The sequence below is a fragment of the Crinia signifera genome, chromosome 9 (genome assembly GCF_055691185.1).
Source record: "Crinia signifera chromosome 9, ASM5569118v1, whole genome shotgun sequence".
NCBI classification, from domain to species: domain Eukaryota; kingdom Metazoa; phylum Chordata; class Amphibia; order Anura; family Myobatrachidae; genus Crinia; species Crinia signifera.
The window spans coordinates 130,152,363-130,173,148 of NC_139225.1; the positions used below are offsets into that span (position 1 = coordinate 130,152,363).

The 20,786-nt window shown below is 43.3% G+C and overlaps 1 protein-coding gene across 2 annotated transcripts in view; it reads left to right on the plus strand.

Moving 5' to 3' along the window:
* Positions 1–20,786, plus strand: part of LOC146036034 (cytochrome P450 2G1-like) — a 40,755-nt gene that overhangs the window by 13,900 nt on the left and 6,069 nt on the right. For both annotated transcript variants that reach the window (XM_083159801.1, XM_083159800.1), the window contains exons 3-7: positions 1,335–1,487; positions 10,995–11,155; positions 14,258–14,434; positions 16,519–16,660; positions 19,114–19,301. In XM_083159801.1, the coding sequence (XP_083015927.1) occupies positions 1,335–1,487; positions 10,995–11,155; positions 14,258–14,434; positions 16,519–16,660; positions 19,114–19,301 (821 nt within the window). The remainder of the gene's footprint in view (positions 1–1,334; positions 1,488–10,994; positions 11,156–14,257; positions 14,435–16,518; positions 16,661–19,113; positions 19,302–20,786) is intronic.

Sequence of the window (20,786 nt, forward strand, 5' to 3'; positions counted from 1 at the left end):
ACCACCCAGCCCAAAGCGTGGCGAGCCCCGCAAGGGGACGCGGATTACTTTACATGTATTCTGCGTCCCTGTCACTGTGCTCGCCATGCTTCGGGCTTGGTGGCTCGCTGCGCTCGCCACACTATATAATATCATCTCCATGCGTAGTTGGATAGTGGGGGTACAAAATCACCCATGGGTGACTATACAATTAAAAATTGGGTCTTTACAATGAAAAATCGCATCGCATGAATTGTATGCCAGTATATTGCATGCGATGTGATGTAATACAATGAAAAAACCGGGCGCTCAGATATTACACAAGTACCTTAAAGACAGATGTAATAAGCTTCAATAGTGATAAAATGGAGAGTGATAATAATATCTATGCCATATAATTAACCCCCCTCCCCTACCCCCATTAGGGCCAGTGGTAGGGTTTTTGGCATCCTCTTGCAAACTAGAATGTTGAGTTTAAAATGTTCCACATCACCATTAGAGGTGGTGGAACTCAGTTCCATCCCATTCCCCCTCTCTTTAACCCCTGGGTATGGTCATAACTGTCAGTCAGGGAAGATAAGGTAAACAGTAAGTAACATTTAGTACAAAGCAGAGAAGTATACCGAGCTCAGCGAGGCTCAGTGCTAGAAGCATGCAAGGGCACGAAGCACACTTTAACGGAGTCTATCTCAACATTTGGGGAGGGGGGGGACGGACCAGTGAAAAGCTCATGTTGACCTTCAGTGGTCAACCCAATGCATGTTTTCAGGTGATAGTAAAACACAATTTTTCACCATATTTTAGTAAAAATAATTTGGCCCCTAAGCCTCATAAGGCCAGATGCACTAAGCTTGAAAAGTGATAAAATGGAGAGTGATAAACAACCAGCCAATCAGATCCTGCCTGACATTTTTCAAACACAGTCTGTGACATGGCAGGTAGGAGCTGATTGGTTGGTTGTTTAACACTCTTCATTTTACCACTTTTGAAGCTTAGTGCATCTGGCCCATAGAGAGTTAAAGAGAAGAGAGAAAGAACCACAAAATCAGCTCTTAACTGTCTGGTTACAGGTTGTGCATGAATGCTTGATAATTTATCTCTGCACTGTATCACTTTCTAAGGATTAGTACATCTGGCCCTATGTTTGCTAGCAAGGTCATTTTTACCACTATGGGGAATTGGCACTTTTCTCCATTTTTAGGGTGAATGGGGATTCTCCCTATTGAAGTGGAGGCCCCTTTTTCACCTATGTGAAAAATTTAGATTGGAAAAAAACACCTGCACGGATGAATTAGTGGTGGATCAATGTTTTTTTTTTTGCGTGTATTAGATATGATTGACTTTTCTGTTTATAGGACTGGTTTTTACCGACAACATAGAGAGGTGGAGGACGCTCCGACGGTTTACCATGCCCGCTTTGCGTGATTTTGGTTTTGGGAAAAAGAGCACTGAAGAGCGTATTCAGGAAGAAGCTAGTTCTCTGGTGGAAGAACTAAAGAATACTCAAGGTTAGTACAAGGGAAACACAATCTGAGCATATAAGTGAAAAGAAAAACTGAATACAATTTGTAGGCTATGGTAATGGTAAATAGTATTTACTAAGTTTTAAATATAAAATTGTACTAATCTGGACATTGTGCCACTATCCCACCTATTTTTTCTCAGTTCTGTCCTATAAACTCTTCTAACTACGTTCATGCCCTGAGAAGGAATCACAATGCTCCAGAAATGTGGATGGAATATTTTTTTGACTTTTAATCAATTTTTATTGACAATAAATGACAATACATTTAAAATCAAGTAGCACTTCGTATCTCTGTTACATTACATTTTTTTATCAGTTTTATTGCACAATTTACAAGATTGACTTATTTATTTAAACCCTCCTTTCCTCTCTATTTAAATTTGCCCCTCCTGCCTATCCATCTTACTCAGAATGGGGGTTCATTATTTATTGTTTCTTGTATATACCAAGTTGTGTCTGCAAAGGAAATTCTAAGAGCTATTTTCAGGGGCAGTGACACTGTTTTTATATTTATTTATTTATTAACAGTTTCTTATATAGCGCAGCATATTCCGTTGCGCTTTACAATAGCAGACAGTGATACAACAAAACAGGGTATTTACAGACAGTCAAAATGTAGGAGGGCCCTGCTCGCAAGCTTACAATCTACAGATATATAAGGTAGATGTATTTAAAAAAAAAATTCTGCTGATTTTTCTTGTTGAGAAGATGTATCTGTCCGATCCATGAGAATTAGATGTACTGTTCTCGGGTGGACTAGGTTCATAGAGGAGGGAGTAGGTGTTATCCATTGGGCTAATATTTTTTTTTTTTTGTTGCTGCCTCCATTTTTATCAGTATTTTCCTATTAGCCAGTGTAAGTCTTTTTTGGTCTTGTGGCGACTAGATTCCCCAGAATACCCATGTTTTAGAGATTACGAAGTCTATGTGCAGGGTCTGGTTGATATATTCTTGCAATTCTAACCATAATTTTTGTACCACTGTACATGTCCGGGTGAAATAATTTATATTGGAGGCAAAGTCGATTTCGAATGCAGTGGAGTGATTATTTGATACTGCACATGTATCTAAGTTGCACTGCGCATGTGTGCAATGGTGACGCAACATCAGCCTCAATGAGGATTTACTAGCAGTGTGATTAACAGACACCGTTGGTGGGAGGTAACGGAGTAGTGGTATCTCAAATGTGAAAATATTTTGCACAAACATAATTTAACAGGACCATGGGTATCAAGTGCAAACATGGAGTAACAACTACTGAAGAGAATCAAATATCACATTATACTTTAAGATATAAGATCATGTCTTAAGGAGTAATAATATGAAATGAGCCTAGCATATTATCATTATCCTGAATAATAAACAATGTGTTACTAGTTAACTCGGTACTTATGTAATATCTGGGCTCCCGTTTTTCTTATGAGACCGTGTCTGCTCGCCACGCTTCGGGCACGGTGGCTCGCTGCGCTCGCTACACTATATAAAATCAACTCCATGCGTGGTTGGATAGTAGGGGTATGAAAAAATGGGGTGCATTTAACATGGGAGCCCAGATAATACATAAGTACCGTTAACTCTTATAATGATATAAAATGTATCCGAATATGTTACATACAGATTAGGAACCGATACACAAGTAGTGCACAATAGATCATTAAACGGTGCTAAAAGGGAAGAAAGTAAACAGAGATAAAGACAAAGACAAACACAAGACGAAGGACATACAACATAAGGTAAGTATAAAGGACAGGTTAGGGGGGGGGGAGTATAGAAAGGGAGTGAGTTGGGGGGGGCAGGGGGAGGCGAGTGAGAATGCTTAGTAGACATATAGTTATATAATAATATTCCAAATTTAGCTGGAGAGAGAGAGTGCGGTAAATTCAAAAGCATTTAAAAACATAGCTGGACATGAATACACAAGCCCTAGTGCATCATTTAATTTTTTTTTACTTCAGTCCTTGGAACACAGGTAATGCAGCAGGGGTTAGAACGGGATTGGTTTGAAATCCTGGCGGTCGGAATCCCGGTGGTCAAAATCCCGACCACTGAAATCCCGACAAGGGGGGGACGTGGATCACCTCCACTTGTGAGCTCGCTCCGCTCGCCACGCAGCGGGCCTGGTGCCTTGCTACGTTCAGCACACTCTCTATGGGTGTTGTGGACACCTACAGAGGGACAAAGTGCCGGGATTTCAACTGCATCCCAGTAGAACATAGGTAGACATGTCAGAAATTAGTTTCCTATGCATTATCAAATGTTGAAAGATTGTGAGTTTTAGTCTCAGTGTCCAGAGTGTCTATAATAAAAGACCATGGCCCTTATTCTGATCGGTGCGGATATTCCCGAATTCTTACGGTGCGGTCCGCACGCCACGCTGTGCGGCGGCGTGCGGGCATCGTCCGTAGAAACGCCCACGTGTCCTCCGCATTCGGACGGACTCACTCTTTAAGAACAGGGCGTGTGTACGGACGACATACAAACCGTGCGTGTGCGGTGGAAACGTACAGATTCTTGCACGGTCTTCCCGCACAAGCACGGTCTTACCGCGTCAGAACGTACGGGAAGCTGTCCGTACGCCCCGATGCGGAGTATTTACGCACAATCCAACACTTTTGTACTGAGTACACACAGCGATCACATGACCCACTTAGGCAATTGGGCAACCTCCTGAAAAAGGGATTGTTATCAATTTCAATCAATTAAATGCTCATCTATACTGACCCACATTCCTACTACATTCATGACACACATTAACCCTTACAGCATGTGACGCTAACATACATCTAGATACACTATGTACATTTTGCTTATTTTAAAGATTTTAAACAACTTACACATATACTTTAGCATGTTAGGAAAAAACACTGACAACTTTGAACTTTAAATAAATATTTATTCCAAAAAACTTTTCAAAAACAGAAAATTAACTTTCGGCATCAATGATGCTGTCCATCAGTGTTAACATTTGCCGCATCAGGCCTCGTAGTCGAAGGAGGGCCCCACGGCGACCCTCCTCTGCTTGGGCAGGCTCATCTGTGGAGGAAATTCAAATTTAAAAATGACTAATGATATTCATGCATACATTTAACATAGTCAAACCTACATTTTAAACATGCATTGTGACAGGTGTGTGTATATATATATATATATATATATATATATATATATACACATATCTAACTATATATATGAGACATACACCTATACATACATGCATACATTCTACATGGAAAGCCTGATTTTGGCCCTTTACTCTGTAGAACACCTCACAGTCATACTGCTCCTTCGCAATCCAAACCAACCCATGACTAAGCTCTGAGAAGCATGCCACGCGCTGCACCAATCACAATTCGGCAAACAAAGTTTAGTATCTCTTATATGATGGAGCCTGGCAGGGGAGTTACACAACTCTCAGGAATGCTCAGTACATTTGTGCAATCAAGCATGGCTTGCCTGCTGATGGTCTGCTCCAGAAATCATTGTCAGAATGTCAGTTCGGGTAAGCTGCAGCACTAACCCACTCACATGCTCCAAAGCATTACTAAGACCAAATACACACACAATTATGGTGCAAAACATACATGCAGACCGCAGGGGGTGGTTAGCTAGAGGAGGGCCCAGGGGCACTGACCACTTGTTACTCCAGTCTAAGCCACGCCTGTCCATACTCCATTTATGCCATACTGAATCTAGTTTACAAAGATCATTCACCAGTAAACTCTACTCACCTATATGAGGCTACAGATTGTATGCAACCAGCAGGGACATGTAACCCTTACATGAGCAAGTCATCACTTTATTCCTGGATACAGATTAACTACACAGGTTCAGTGGCACTTCAATTCGACCTAAAAGCCATCCGCACAACCTGTGTCATTAATATGTGTCCAGGATGAAAGGGATGGTTTGGCCACCCTATCTAACCCCAAAGTGTGTCTGTTGCTACCCAATTTGTTGTTTGCCTTTATAGTATTTTCAAACACATTTGAATCAACAGTGCTACATATCAAATAGTGGATGACAAAAGGAATTGCGAATCTTTATGTATACATACCACTTTCGGCCGCCTGCTCCACCTCACAGGCCTCCTCATCCTCCCCCTCTTCCTGGGCCTCCTCGGCTGGCACGACTTCCTCCTCGGCTGCCACCTCGTGGTCGAAAGCCACCACCTCTGCCTCCACTGGCCACACATCCTCCTCCACTCCATCCCTTTCCTCCACCACCCCTTCTTCATTTTCTCCCTCCTCGCCCATAGCTGGCTCCGCCTCCTCCTGGGCCTGGGACGCCTCTGCCTCCTCCTGGGCCTGGGACGCCTCTGCCTCCTCCCGGGCCTGTCTTGCTCGTGCACGTGCTGTGTTTGGGAAAAATCAAAAAAGTGCCACTTAGTGGTAATTTGTATTAAGCCTTATCAACCTATAAATGCAAAGGTTATAAGTACTGATAATTGTACATGCAAACAGCTCCTCAGTGGCCTTTACAAAACACAGCCTGTAACATGGCAGGTATGCTGTGACATTTGGCCCATTGTAAGCATCACAAGCATTAATCCTCCCCAATAACATATTTTATGACCATTACAGGGTGTCAAACAGGAAGTAGCACTCATATATTGTATGCCATGTTTAACTCATGATCAGGCTGGTGACCTTAGTGTATGAAATAATGTCAGGTAAGCAATCATGTCCAAATCCACATTTACTGTTGAAATACTCACATCTAGCAATGCTGGCCCTTATTGCTTGCAGCCTCTCTGGCTCCCTGCGCCTGAGGTCGGACCACCGCCGCTCCAGCTGAGCGATGGTCCGCCGCACCTGGGTGCGTGCGTATATACGGCGGCGGGCCACCGCATAGGCAGTGCGTTTCTGCCTGTTCGTTATAAAGGGGCCCGCCCGCCCCAGCCTGGTCTCCATAACGGAGACCAGTGTCCTCAGCTCTGCTGGCGAGAAAGGTGCTGCTCTGCCATAAGCCGCCATCTTAGCAATGGCACAAATCAAACAATCATGTGCTGTCATTGGTTGATCAGAGTGATATTTGGTATTAACTTTATTGTTCATTTTTACACTAACAGCGTGTATGCGCCCGAACAGACGGCTAACCCATTGCATCGCACACCCATCCTAAACAGACAGTGTAAAATTAGATGGAAACACATTATATCTAATCTTTAACATTCACCAAACATGGGTATAAGCAACAGGTGAAATAGTCTGCATCACTAGACACTTACACCTAACTCAACAAGGTACTAAACATCTAATTTATAATGAAAGCTATGCAGCAGAAACATAGCAAATAGTGGCAGACCTTTTCACAAAATTAGGCCATGCTGCCATGTGTACACTTACCTTCTACTGGCCCCTACTACAGAGGTGGAATGAAAAGTAGCTAGCATCTAACCTGAATTTGGAGTGCTTTCACATGTGATTTGGATGCTACCACTGATTACTTGTGGCTAAGTGGTGGACTGGATTGACATATGGAATGGGTAGTGTCAGTTGTACTACATAGCAAACAAGTGCACAGTACAGAAGTACATTCAAATATACATTTCATGTCTGACCTCAGTTTTATTTGGTCATTGGTGTTGGAATCAGCATTTAGCTAATAAATCAGACTTACTGAGTTTGCCAGGTTTTTTGGAAATATTTTTCAACACCAAGGGGCGGCCCGTATGCGCCGCACGGTTGACGCTGGCTTACGGGACGCGGCCGTACGGAACGCAGGTTGCAGCTGATTAACGCCAATTACAGAAATAGTATTTAAAGTTGTCCTAGAAAGGCAAACACTTGTTGCAAACATGGCTGGCTCAGAGTCAGAGGAAGACCAGGTGGTGCAGAATCTCTTGTCCCGCATGGAGGCCAACACCACCTATGTTCCCCTCAACCCAGAGCACCCAGATGGCCCATCAACATCAGGCCAATCAGCAGCTGGCCCATCCTCAACATCAGCAGAATCATTGGGAACACAGCAGGTGGCTTCCCAACAGAGTAGCCAGCCCAGCACTTCAAGTACAGCAACCGGTGGACGTGCCCGTGGCCGTGGCAGTGGCAGTGCCCGTGCCCGTGGCCGCAGTGGGGCAACAGAGGAACCAACCACAAGAAACATGGCATATGAACCGCGGGAGCTTGACATCCTGATGACCCGGGCACGTGATTTAATAGAGTGCCCAGCGGTAAAGTTGACACACACAAGGAGATGGAAGATCTGGGAGGAGATAACGGCGGAGATTAATGCAGTGGCTCCACAAGTTCGTCAGACGGAGCACGTTAAGAAGAGGCAAGTACATGTGTGTTACATTTGAGTAGTACAAGTCCAGTAATGTTTACATTCAATATTAGATGGAGTTGGTCAATGGGTGTTCACGTTGCTTGGAGGCACAGACATGTTGGCCATGACATTGAATTGATAGTTATTGGAGGGTGACTGTTGTTGTATCTTCTAAGGGTTGGTTTTAAAAATGAATATAATGTAAGTTTGGTGTCAGTAGGCACATGTTGTATTATGTTTCAGATTGCAATGGGTGCTACAGCAAACATGAGGAGTTACATGTATTAATATGTACACTTTGATTGCAGGTGGCACGACTTCAAAGGCAACCTCAAGAAGAAATTGACCCAGCGGTGGGAACACAGCCACACCTCTGGGGCTGGCCCCATGCCATCAAAGCTGGAGCTCACCCCCCTGGAAGAGATGGCCCAGTGCTGCATTGCAGTGGAGGAGGTCCGGGGGGTGAGCACTATAGACAGCGAGTCCCCAGCGGAAGTGATGGCTTCTACGCTTGAAGGTAATTATTTGCCAGGCCATAAGTAGATGTTTAAAATTTGGCATGGAATGTGTGGTAATTGGTAATTTCTCGTTCAACAGCATCCCCACCGCTTGGTCCAGATTCTCTTGAGGAGGTTGTGGAGTCTGTGCCACCTGGCCCCAGTAGCAGGCCCGTGCAGCAGCAGCCGGGATTGTCCACGGCTGAATTGTCCATGTGGGGCCGTGTGCTGGATAGTATTGTGCAGCAGGGAGACTCGGCATTCGAGCGGGTGCGTAGGGCCGAGGAGGTGCTGCAGGGTTTGACCACCAGCCAGCAGAGTATTGCTGCGAGCCTGCAGGCTATGAGTGCCAGCCAGCAAGCTATTGCTGCTAGCCTGCAGGTGCTGGCTGATCAAGCCCTGCGGCAAAATGACCTCCTCCTCCGCCATAATGAACTTATGGTGGAGCTAGTTACCACCAATAGGGTGCTAATGTCACCCGCTTCGGGTGCATTACCAACACCATCACTCCCTGCTGCCAGAGGGGGAAGAACATCCACCCCCTCACCAGCATGTGCTCCACGTGAGCCACCATCTGACTCTGGCCGTGGACGAGGCCGAAGAGCTGCTGCACGTGGCAAGGAGCCTGCCAGGGGCAAACGTGCCCGCAAATGAACTTGTGTCCCCATTAATCTCCACCGTTATGTCTTCCCAAATCTTCCATTGAGCTGTGTGTGTCAGCATCCTGTGTCAAAATCCGTGCCCAGGGTCACCACATTTGCCCGCGGTTCAAATGTCATGTTTGGTTCCCCTGTTGCCCTGTTTCGGCTACCATTACTGTGTGCTGTACTTGAAGTGTTGGTGCTGTACTTTTGTTGTGAAGCCACCTGATGTGTTCCTAATGATTCTGCTGTGGCTATTTATTCTATATTATTTCGTTTTAGTCCTGTTATGGTACCATTTGTTTTGTGATGTTTTTGAAATTTTTGCCAAAGTTTCTTTAATAAATGTTATTTTGGCCCCACAAATGTCTGTATTAATTGATACATGCAGAAGTGGCATGTGTATTAGTATTATTAATATTAAGTTGTGTTCATTATTTGCAGTGTTAAAGTGTGTGACAAGTGCAGCATGTAATGTTCCCTTTAAGCTGCAATGCTTCCAATTGTAGCAGTGAGAAGCGTGTAATTAACAAGTAATGGGTAAAGTATGTGATTGTATTGGGTTCAGGTGACATTGGTTGAGGTGCGTCCGTCCTGATTAGGCGTTCCGATTGCCTAGCGCATGACCGAGTGGTGTCCGCAAAGCAATAGTAGCCTTTTGGACACCGCACATTTCTACCCTTTTTGTTCGCGTGCATTCGGCGTGCTGTCCGAATGCACGCCTACCAAAATATGTGTACTCCCCCGTGTCCGCCCATGTTTCCGCCCAGTTTAGCCCACTTTGAAACTACGCCCCTGTGTCATTCCGCATGACGCCCATAACACACCCATATTGCCCGAGTGATTGCGGTGCACATTTCTGTACGGTATTAATGAGTACGGAGACCATGCGTGGCACATGCGCGTCGCGTTCTCCACGCGAATTCGGAAAAGTACGCACCGATCAGAATAAGGGCCCATGTTTGAAGAAATTTTCGAGTTCCATTATGAAGATCCATTTTAGGGTATTTCCTGTCACAATACAAGATTTTTGTGAGCTTCTGCTGGAGAGTTGTCAATTGTGGAGCTGTCTTCCCAGTCCAATGAATTAGGATGCATTTCTTTGCAACAGCACAGTGTTATAATAAGCAGTGAAAGATCATTCCTTTTGATTTTGACCATTGACCATTGGCCATAAACGAAACAACAAACCCATAAGTGCTAAAGGTTCTATAGACAGTCTAACATGAATCACATCAAAAAGTAAATTTAGAACTTTCCACCAGAATCTTCTAATTTTACAACAGTTCCACATTTAGCATGACCATATGGTTAATCAGTAGGACGATGTTTGTAATGAGTTTTGTGAGCATGTGTTTCTACGTTTGGGAATCTTACTACTGTATAAATACTGTCATCTGTCATGAAACTAAATTGCAGGTTTAATGTTCCTCTATCCTTAAGGGGTGAACACATGGTTAGGAAAAATTGCTGACAAGTCTAGACATATCGCCCTATGGGCGTTAGCGATGTGCTGCCACGCTTAAGTGAATATCGTTTAGTTAAAAAATAGTTGCCTGGGAAGAAAAGTTTGACTAGATCGCTGGCTGTCTAGTCAAAATCACTGGTGTTCACTGCTGAGGGCGATATTCACTAGGCGATCTGCAATTAAATGTCAACCCAATATGTTAATTCTGGTATATTCAAAATCGCTGGTGCACCTAGTCAAATATCGCTGGTACATCTAGTCACAATCACTTAGTCACAATTGCTTAGTTACAATCGCTTAGACAAAATTGCTCACTAGCAAAAATCGTTCCGCGTGTTCCCTTTACAGTACCTGGAGATAAGACACTCAGGGGTAGATGTAAAGTATGAACCAGTGATAAGGGAGGAGAAGTAATAAAGTGCCTGGTACATGATCACCAGCCCATCAGCTCCTGACTGTTCCTTTTTAAACCCAGCCTGTAGCTTAACAGTCAGGAGCTGATTGGCCGGTGATAAAGTACAAGGCACTTGATTACTTCTCTTCCCTTATCACTGCTTCATACATCTACCCCTTAGGCTTCAAGATGAAAAGTTCCATTTTTTTTTCATATCTTCCAGAATCGTTCTTTGATCCTCAGCACCATTTCAGCAGAGCTGTTTGCAATATTATTTTCTCCATTATGTTTGGGAATCATCACGATTATGAGGACCAGGACATAGATAATGTTTTGAATTGGGTGAATGAAGCATTAATGATTGTCAGCTCAGCCTGGGGACAGGTAACAATGACTTTATTGAACATACTGTAATTTATTTATTAAACCAGGGGTTGATCAAGCATAGCCAGACCCCATAGCAATATTTGAGTAAAGTCCCAGTGTTTTTACAGAGAGTTATTAAAGATTCTGAAAGAGCTATTACAGATTCTAAAGCTTTGGATCATCATTTACACCAGCTAAGTCTTTGGGCAGTATTCAATGTCGATTCTCGACATTCTACGCTTTCCAGAGGGCTGGAGCATTTGGTGCCAGCCCTCGCTGTCGCCCTATACAACGCCGCAGAGGCTCGCTGCCCCTGATGGCGAATTTTAACCCTGCAGGGAGCCGGGGATGATGGCAGGCAGGAGGATGGAAGTCTCCCTGCCTGCACCAGAATGTGTGTGGGGGAAGCAGGGTTCCCGGGGACACGGGCGGCAGCAGCAGCTGTCCTCCGGAGAGCTGGCAGGGGATGCGGTTAGTGAGCCACTGCACTGCTCCTGCTCGTGCATATGTAATGAGCGGGAGCAGTGTGAAGTGAATATATGAATATGTAATGAGTGGCTCCCGGCCCCCTGCTGGCTGTTATGTGTAAAAAAAAAATAACATATATAGTAAATATATATTCATGTGCACATGAATAAAAATAGCATGCCCCTTCACAGGAATGAAATTACTGATTTTTTTACACCAAATTAAAAAAAAAATCTATATTTTAAAAGATAACATTCCAGTTCACCTTAAATGGATGGCAATTGCTACACGGTGAAGCACAGCGAAAATAACCTTGAAATTAATTTGCCATCTGATCATTGAATACACTCACGGCGAATCATGGTGATTCAAATTGAAAAACCAAAGCAAATTGGTTTCGGCTACTATCAGACGGCAAATTGTCTGTCATTCAATGTTCGCCATCGGCGAATAGTGAACATTGAATAGGGAGAATCACTTTTTCAGTTAAAAGATTTGTCTTACAGCACGAAAATAGCACACAATCACAGTAGAACATGGTGAATCAGCGTCATTGAATACTGCCCTTTGAGTGCCACCTTGTTACTCTTCAGGATTATATATATATGGATCTAAGGGGCAGATTTATTAAGCTTGGAGAAGAGATAAACTGGAGATAAAGCGGAGAAAAGGTAAAAGGAGATAAAGCTCCAGCCAATCAACTCCCAACTGTCTTTTTCAAACACAGCTGATTGGCTGTGCTTTATCTCCTTTTACCTTTTCTCTGCTTTATCTCCAGTTTATCTCTTCTCCAAGCTTAATAAATCTGCCCCTCAATCTTGTGTGCGGTACTCAATAAGTTTATGATCTCAAAACAGTTAGAGGGCGGGATGTACTAACGGGAAAATGCGGTAAAACCCCCGTTTTACCGCATTTTCCTATGTATCATCACCGGTTCGCCCCGTTTTCGCAGGCCAGGGTATCGCCACCCAGAGGGTGGCGATACCCTATAGAAGCCTATGGGCTTCTTTCGCCGCCCGACGTACGCCGTCCGCGCGCCCACCCCCACCCGTCTTCCTGTGATCATCTCCTCCCCCTGGTGTGACAGCCGGGAGGACATCCGGCTTCAGGGGGGAGGAGGAGACACAGGGGGACGCTGGCAGCCGCCGGGAGGTGACGGAGACCCCTGCAGCCAACATCACAGGTATCGCGGGGGTCTCCGTTACCGCAGCCCGATGCTGGCCGCATATGTTAGTACATATGCGGTAGAATCGCGGCGGCTGCCGTGCGAAGGGCGGGGATGTATGTTGATACATCCCGCCCAGAGAGAGATTTTAATGGCGGCTCTCAAGACTGCTTGTTTCAGAACTACAGAATCCTGATGATGCTGATCAAACAACTTAAGTAAAAGTTATGAAACATTGATTGTTTGAAGTTTTTGGAGTCCAGACTGGTCTTTACTAAGGGGTATGTCCCTGGGTGGTATTTAATACGGGATTCCAACTGTCAGTACACACCGACAGTCGGAATCTCTGCCCGTTTTCACCCAGCTCGACAGGTACTCGACAGGCGGAATTTAATGTTCCACCTGCCGAGTGTTGAAAAGGGGGCGTTTCGGTGAAAACGACCGTGGGTTGTCGAAAACCAGCCGTGAATTCGACAATCCACAACCATTTCCGACAAAACAGATCCAACCAGTTTTACATTTATATATGTTTTGTCGGACTCCGCCTTTAATGCTGTCAGAAACAGCAGCAATGTATAGGCGGCCGCCGCTATTTCCCCTGTCAGACATAACGGCGAAGATTGAATATCCCCATGTTCTGTAACTACACAGAAATAACTTCTGTATGATAGATCAGCAGAAACAGTTCAGAGAGTCTGAAATGTACAGTAATTATCTTTAATAGGGATTTTAAGTGTACGGTCATATGATGCATACACGTCAAATTTGGCATTAACTTCCTTTCTCACTTTTAGTTGAACTCAGTACTCCGGTGCATCATGTAACACATATAACATTAATTTAATTATTTTAAACATTCAAAATGCTGTATGTTTCCAGATCCAACGGCCAGCCTGCAGAAGCTCCACCTTGGCCCTTATTCTGGTTCACTCACAAAGGTAAATTCCTTCTCAAATGGACAAAACCATGTGCACTGCAGGTGGGGCAGATGTAACTTGTGCATAGAGAATTAGATTTGGGTGGGGTTTTACTTCAAAGTGAGATCTATATTGCAGTGTAAAAATAAAGCAGTCAGTATTTTCCCGTGCATTTGAGAAGGAATTTGCTTTTGCGAGTGAACCAGAATAAGTGCCCTTACTCAGTCTGACCGATGCCCAAAAGCCTTACGAACTGAGGCTGCATCTAAAGGTGCCTCCTGCTGCATTTTCTTAACACATAATTGCACCACTGTTTCCTTGCGGTTGTGCAATTCTTTGCCAACATGAACTAGGCGGAGAGATCAGGGACTCTCTGCAGTGCTTTTCCTAGAAATATTGAGACAAAGAAGTGTTACATTTCAAAGCACACAGATGGAATCAGAGAACTGTAGCTGTTTGGATTCTTTTATCAAACACTAACCACAATGTTGCATTTCCTAATGGAGTTTATCCTTGATAAAAATAATAAATAATAATATTAATATAACATAATTTAATTTCATTCCCCAGATGTATGATATGTTTCCAGGGCTGATGGGATATATTCCTGGGCGTCACCACAGGACATATCACCTACTAAAGAAACTCAGCAACTTTGTAGAATCCAGAATCCAAATCAACTTGAAATCATTGGATCCTAATAACCCAAGAGATTATATTGATGCTTTCCTCATTAAAATGGAAAAGGTAAATGTGTGATTAAGATCGATACTACTGTATTAATGCAGTCAGTGGCATAACTATAGCACTGCAGCCCCCGCGGTGGCGCAGAGAAATTGGGGGCACCGCCGGATGGCTGCGGGGCTATAGTTACCCGCGGTCTGCGTCTCGCCCGGCTCTCAGCCGGGACCTGCCTGACCTTCACGGTCCCGGCCGGCTCCTGCTGCAATGAAAACTGACAATTAGAAAATGGCTGCCCCCATACTGCAGACAGTTTTCTGTCTGCAGTATGGAGGCAGCCATTTTCTAAAAGTCAGTTTTCATTGTAGCAGCAGGAGCCGGCCGGAACCGTGACGGTCAGGCAGGTCCCGGCAGAGAGCCGGGCGAGACGCAGACCGCGGGTGCAGGTACGGGTAAGAAGGGAAGGGGGGGGCAGAGAAATTGGGGGCACCGCCGTGGGGCTGCGGGGCTATAGTTACCCGCAGTCTGTATCTCGCCCGGCTCTCTGCCGGGACCTGCCTGGCCGTCACGGTCCCGGCCGGCTCCTGCTGCAATGAAAACTGCGGGTGCAGGTACGGGTAAGAAGGGGGGGCAGGTTAGGTGTGTGCGGGGGCATACCTCCCAACTGTCACGATTACAGTGGGACAGTCCCGATTTTCGGGTCCTGTCCCGCTGCTGTCCCACCCGCGGTAGGCATTGTCCCGCTGCGGGGGGTGGCAGTTGGGAGACCCCCCAATCTAATAGAATAGAGCGTCTATTCTCATATGAAAATGAGGTTGCGGCTAATTAGCATAATTAGCCGCGCGAGTGTCCCTATTTCACCAACACAGAAGTTGGGAGGTATGCGGGGGTGGGGGTGGGGGGGGCGCTGAAAAAAACATGCGGGGGGGGGGGGGGCGCAAAATAGTTAGTTACGCCCCTGAATGCAGTGGTTCCAAACAGAGTGTCACGGCAGCATTGCAGGAGTACTTTTGTTTGGAGGTTCATTACTAATTTTAGTTCATTTATTGTAAATGTATTATGAAAAACTAGTGCTTGTGGCTTCTCATTATAATCTAAAGAATTTGGACAAACAGAAGCAAACCCTGTTCCATTGCCAAATAACGGAAACTAAGGATGACAGAATAAATATTTTTTCTAAATTTCTCAAAACTTTTGGACTAGGGGTGAAGAAATACTCTAGGGCACCGTTATTCAAACAAATTTGGGAACCACTGGTTTTATTGGAATTTCTGTACAAATAGAGAACAGATCTGTTTCAGATTGGAAGTATGCTCGAAGATAATGGAAGCATGCTCGAAAATAATTCTTTGAAAGCTAGTCTGCTACCTTGTGATTTCCCTTGTGTTTGTGTATGTGTGAGAGTGAAAGAGATATAGTTTCAATCGCTGCTAACAGATGGCAGTGTTTCGGAGACACACAAATGGACACTAGACATATATAGATGATAATGATATAACAGTACATTACATCTTCAATTTTGGCAGAGATTTTAACAAGTTTTTTTTTTAAATTGAGACATTGGGATGATCAGGATTTGGATGCCGACACCAGAAATCCAACCACTGGCATCATGATCACTGAGTATGTAGGTACAGAAGCGGGTAGCCAAGAAAGGGGAGGAGGGTAGACTTAGGGTTATGGCTTGGGGGGGGGGGGGGAGAATGGTGGGGTTATGATGCGGGGGGGGGAGGCAAGGCACTTATGATGAGGGGTTAGGTTATGCTTAGGCCGTGTTGGTTTGGTTTAGGCACTAGCTGGGAGGGTTAGGGTCAGGCTGCAGGGGGGGGGGGGTTAGGCTGCTGCAAGGATATGGTGAGAGGGGTATGGGAGAGGTTTAAGACACTTACTGAGCCCATTGCAGGATTCTCCATATAGGGATGCCGGGGTTGGTCTTTAGACCATCATCCTGAGTGCCGGAATATAATATGTACAGTTTCCCAAAGGAACATATGAAGTAATTGGAGAGGTTATTTGTTTATGAAGATCAGATTATTATGGTCATACAATAGATAATATTTAAGGACATTAGTAAATGTGCATGTTAATAGAGACTTTATTTATTTATTGAATCAATGATAATTATTAAAGCTTACTCATTACTTCATCAGGAGAACGTTAATTCAAACAGTGAATTTAATATGAAGAATTTATTGGCAAACACAGTACAGATCTTCTTTGCTGGGGTGGATACCGTCAGCACAACGCTGGCCTATGCTATCCTCCTTTTTGTGAAATATCCTGATGTCCTTGGTAAGTGTGGCACTAAATCCTTTATCTTTTATGGTTAGCACCATCACATTGATTGCTCGCTCCATATGTATAAAAGTGTAGTTGCCAATACCTTACCCGTTGTAAATGTTTGAAACAAAGTTGTACTGTATGTTCATCAATACAGTATGTCAAAATATTTCCATTCAACAAGGAGCATCTTAGGTAATAACATAGTAACATAGCAGTTGAGGTTGAAAAAAGAGTTACATTCATCAAGTTCAACCTTATGCAGGACCCATTAGGTGGTATATACTAGATAGGGTATTCCCATTTCAGTTTATCCTTTATTCCAACTATGGACTAAGTAGTGATGAGTTGTAACCCTGAATGTTTTTTTTCCAGAAAATGTTTGTCCAACCTTATTTTAAATGTGTTCAATGATTCTGCCATCACTGCCTTTTCTAGAAGAGTATTCTATAGCTTTTCTGCCCTAACCATCTTTCTAAGGGTACGGAATATTCTCTCTCTAGTCTGAATGCATGCCCGCATGTCCTAGTTTCTGACTTCAAAGCAAAGAGGTTGCCTGATAGTTGAGAATATTGCCCCCCCCCCAACATATTTGTACATGTTAAGCATGTCTCCCCTTAATCGTCTCTGTTCTAGCTTAAACATTACTCATTTGACTAGTCTGTCGTTGTAGCTTAAAGACTCCTTCCCTTTTATTAGCTTTGATGCCCTTCTCTAGACTTTACCCAGTTCCATAATGTCCTTTTTGTAGTGTGGGACCCAGAATTACACAACAAATTCTAGGTGAGGTCTAACCAGTGCCTTGTACAGTGGCATAATTACATTGTCTTCCCTAGTTTCCATGCCACTTTTTATACAAGCTAATATCCTGTTAGCCTTAGTGGCTACACCATGACACTGCACCCCAGTTGTTGTCAGTACATGTGCAGTAGGTCCTTTTCCCATTTTGATTTGCCCAATTCTACTCTATTTAGTTTATAAATCGCATTCGTTTCCCGAGATGCATAGCCTTACATTTATCTACACTGAATCTCATTTTCCATTTATTAGTCCATTCATCAAGTTTATCAAGGTCCCTCTGTAGAATGGAGACATCCTTGACTGTTCTAACCACCCTGCATTAACATATCAAAACTCTATTTATCTAAGTCCCATTCTACTTATCGCACCTATTGCAGTGATGCAGGATATCAGAAATATATTAAAATAGTAAAAAGTGAGTCATTGTACCAGAAAGATGTTACTACTGTATAACTCACTTCGTTGACTCACATCAGCATAGTACTGAAGCAATGCCTAATGGCTCTTCTGCATTATACTGTGTGGTCATGTTGTGTGTGATATCACTAAAACATGTAAAATTTCTAGGCAAGCAAACTCAAAGTACACCAGGATTTGTAGTAAGCATTGGGGCAAATGTATTAAGCCTTAACAAGAGATAAATGCAAGGGTGATAAGGAGAGATAAACGTCCAGCCAATCAGCTCCTTACTGACCTTTTTCAAACACAGCCTGTAACATGGCAGTTAGCAGGGGATTGCCTGGGCGTTCATCTTTCTTTATCACCCTTGCATTTATCTCTTGTTAGGGCTTAATACATCTGCCCCATTGTGTCATATTCAGATTTTGGTTTGTGCAATTTAGGGGTGGCCAAACCGGTCCTCGAGACCTACTAATGGTCCACTTTTTCCAAATCACCTAGCTGGTGCACAGCTGTAGTCATTACCAACTGTCACATTTTCAAACCTGGTTTGGCCACCCCTGGTTTAATTAAACATGCAACTTACTTGGACACTTGGCTTTGAAGTGGTTCTTATCTGCCGTAAAATTCTAAAAAGTTTCCATCCACCGAGACCAGAGGTGTATTAATGCCTGAGGGGCCTGTGTGCAGTACATTTTCCCATCTTTATGCTACACCACCCTAGAAGGATAGTTTTCCTGGCATATAGAATAGATGGGGGATCTGTTCTAGCCACAATATGGCATCTGCTCTGGTACTAGCCATTATAGATAAGCCTCTGACCAAGACCACTTACCATAAGTCTACCATCTCTGACTAATAATCTGTATCTATGGTAAGTAGGCAGCTATGATATCGATACCATATGTATACTGACTGTCCTAAACATGTACTGAGTCTTTTGTCCCCTGCTGCTGCCATCTATGAGATTCTGTGCAATAAAAATGTTTTGTTGAATAATTTGAAATAAAGGTTTTTTAAAGAACCAAATTATATAAAACTCAGCTAAACAGTGAACATTGAACAATGAACCTTAACTCAATGAACATTGTCATCATCTGTGTATGTGATTTGTTTTTTTAAAGGTTTCACAGAGTTCTGAGCCACTTCATATATTGTATTGTTACGTTGGGTATTTTATGATGTTATAACAAAGTTGCCTGGCAGTACACATTTTATTACTAATATTATCTTGGATTTAGTTTTATATTTTTCCTGCTTTTAAGCCAAAGTGCATGATGAAATTGACCAAGTCATTGGCCGACAACGCAGCCCAACCCTTCAGGACCGGAACAACATGCCTTTTACTGAAGCAGTGATCCATGAAATACAACGGTTCAGTGACCTTGCTCCATTGAGTTTACCACGGAAAACGATAAAAGAGGTGAAGCTTAAAGGATACACACTACCAAAGGTATATCTCTCTCTCTCTATTTCTGACTGTAATTGTAACTCTGCCTTTACACCAAAAGGTAATTCCAATAGCTATAGAAGTTAAATGTTTATAAAATTTCAATACTGAGTAATGTTGGCATGATTGTGCCATTTACAATGATGACAAGTACATAATTGAAATTAAAAAAACTATATGAAGATCTGCCAAAAGTCATACATGCATTTGTATAATCTCGATTAGATTACTGCAATGCCCTCTAAGGTGACAAATTATCTTCAAGATTAATTTACTGAGTTTTAAAGCCCTACATGACCAAGGCCCAAGGTTCCTGAAGCAGCTTCTGACTCCATGCTGTCCCACCCGATTAATGCGATCTGTAGATGAAAGACATTTAGCAATATCTAAAATCTACCATGATTTATCTAGGGGTCGAGCTTTTAGCCATGCGGCTCAGACTCTATGGAACTCACTTCCCCGCACATTTAAGAGGCCCCCACTCTAGAAACTTTCAAAAACAGACTTAAGAATTTCCTGTTTACTTAAGAATTTCCGTAATTCCCTTAAGTATCATTTATAAAATGCTTTTCTCTACTTTATTACTCCTGTACTTTATTACATTCATACTATCTGTTAAGCGTCTTGAGTTCTATTGGAGAAATATCGCTATATAAATAAAACTATTCTTATTATTAATCAATGTTTTTCAGTGCCCAAAAAAATTATATTTATAGTAGAGATAAGCAATTTAGACTTACAGAAATGTTACAGAATCAAAATTAGAGGTGCACAACTTAAATTTGCATGTCAAAATCAGACCATCGCCTGCAATTTAATCCAAATTGTCACTTCATTCGTACCCCAAAGCTCTATAGCCTGGGTTGACCTAGAGGCCTCAGCTTTAGGCCTACGTGACTTATCCTCCCTGTGGAGCCTGGGCAGAACCTGCCAGCTCTCTGACGAATTCTCTTCCTTCTCTTAAATTTCAACTCTCCATAAGGAACAAATCCTTAACTAAATACAAACTTTCTTCTCCCAACTCCCCTCTTACACCACTATGGGACAACCCAACATTCCCAGCAGGCACTTCGCCTTGTAGATTCCAGCTATGGCATAAAGCGGAAATACAGACGGCACATGATTTAATTATTTGAAATACCTGGATGTCTATAGACAACCTTAAAAATAATTATTCCTTCACCCCTCCTTTTTTTAGAATTTTTTCAAATTCGCCACTATCTTTTATCTCTACCCCAAAAAGATGTTACCAGAGATTTAACTCTTTTTGAATCATTGTGTGCTAGATACTCTATACCAGGGGTGGGGAACCTTTTGTGTGCCAAGGGCCATTTGTATGGTGGGAAAATCCTTCGAGGGCCATATGTAAAAATGTATCTTACAAATTGTCCTGCTGCAGCCGTCCCACGCTCCTATGGCTGCCGCTGAATAGGACTGACAGTCTCCGGCTGCTGTTGATTAAGAGGAATCTCGCGAGAACTACCGACC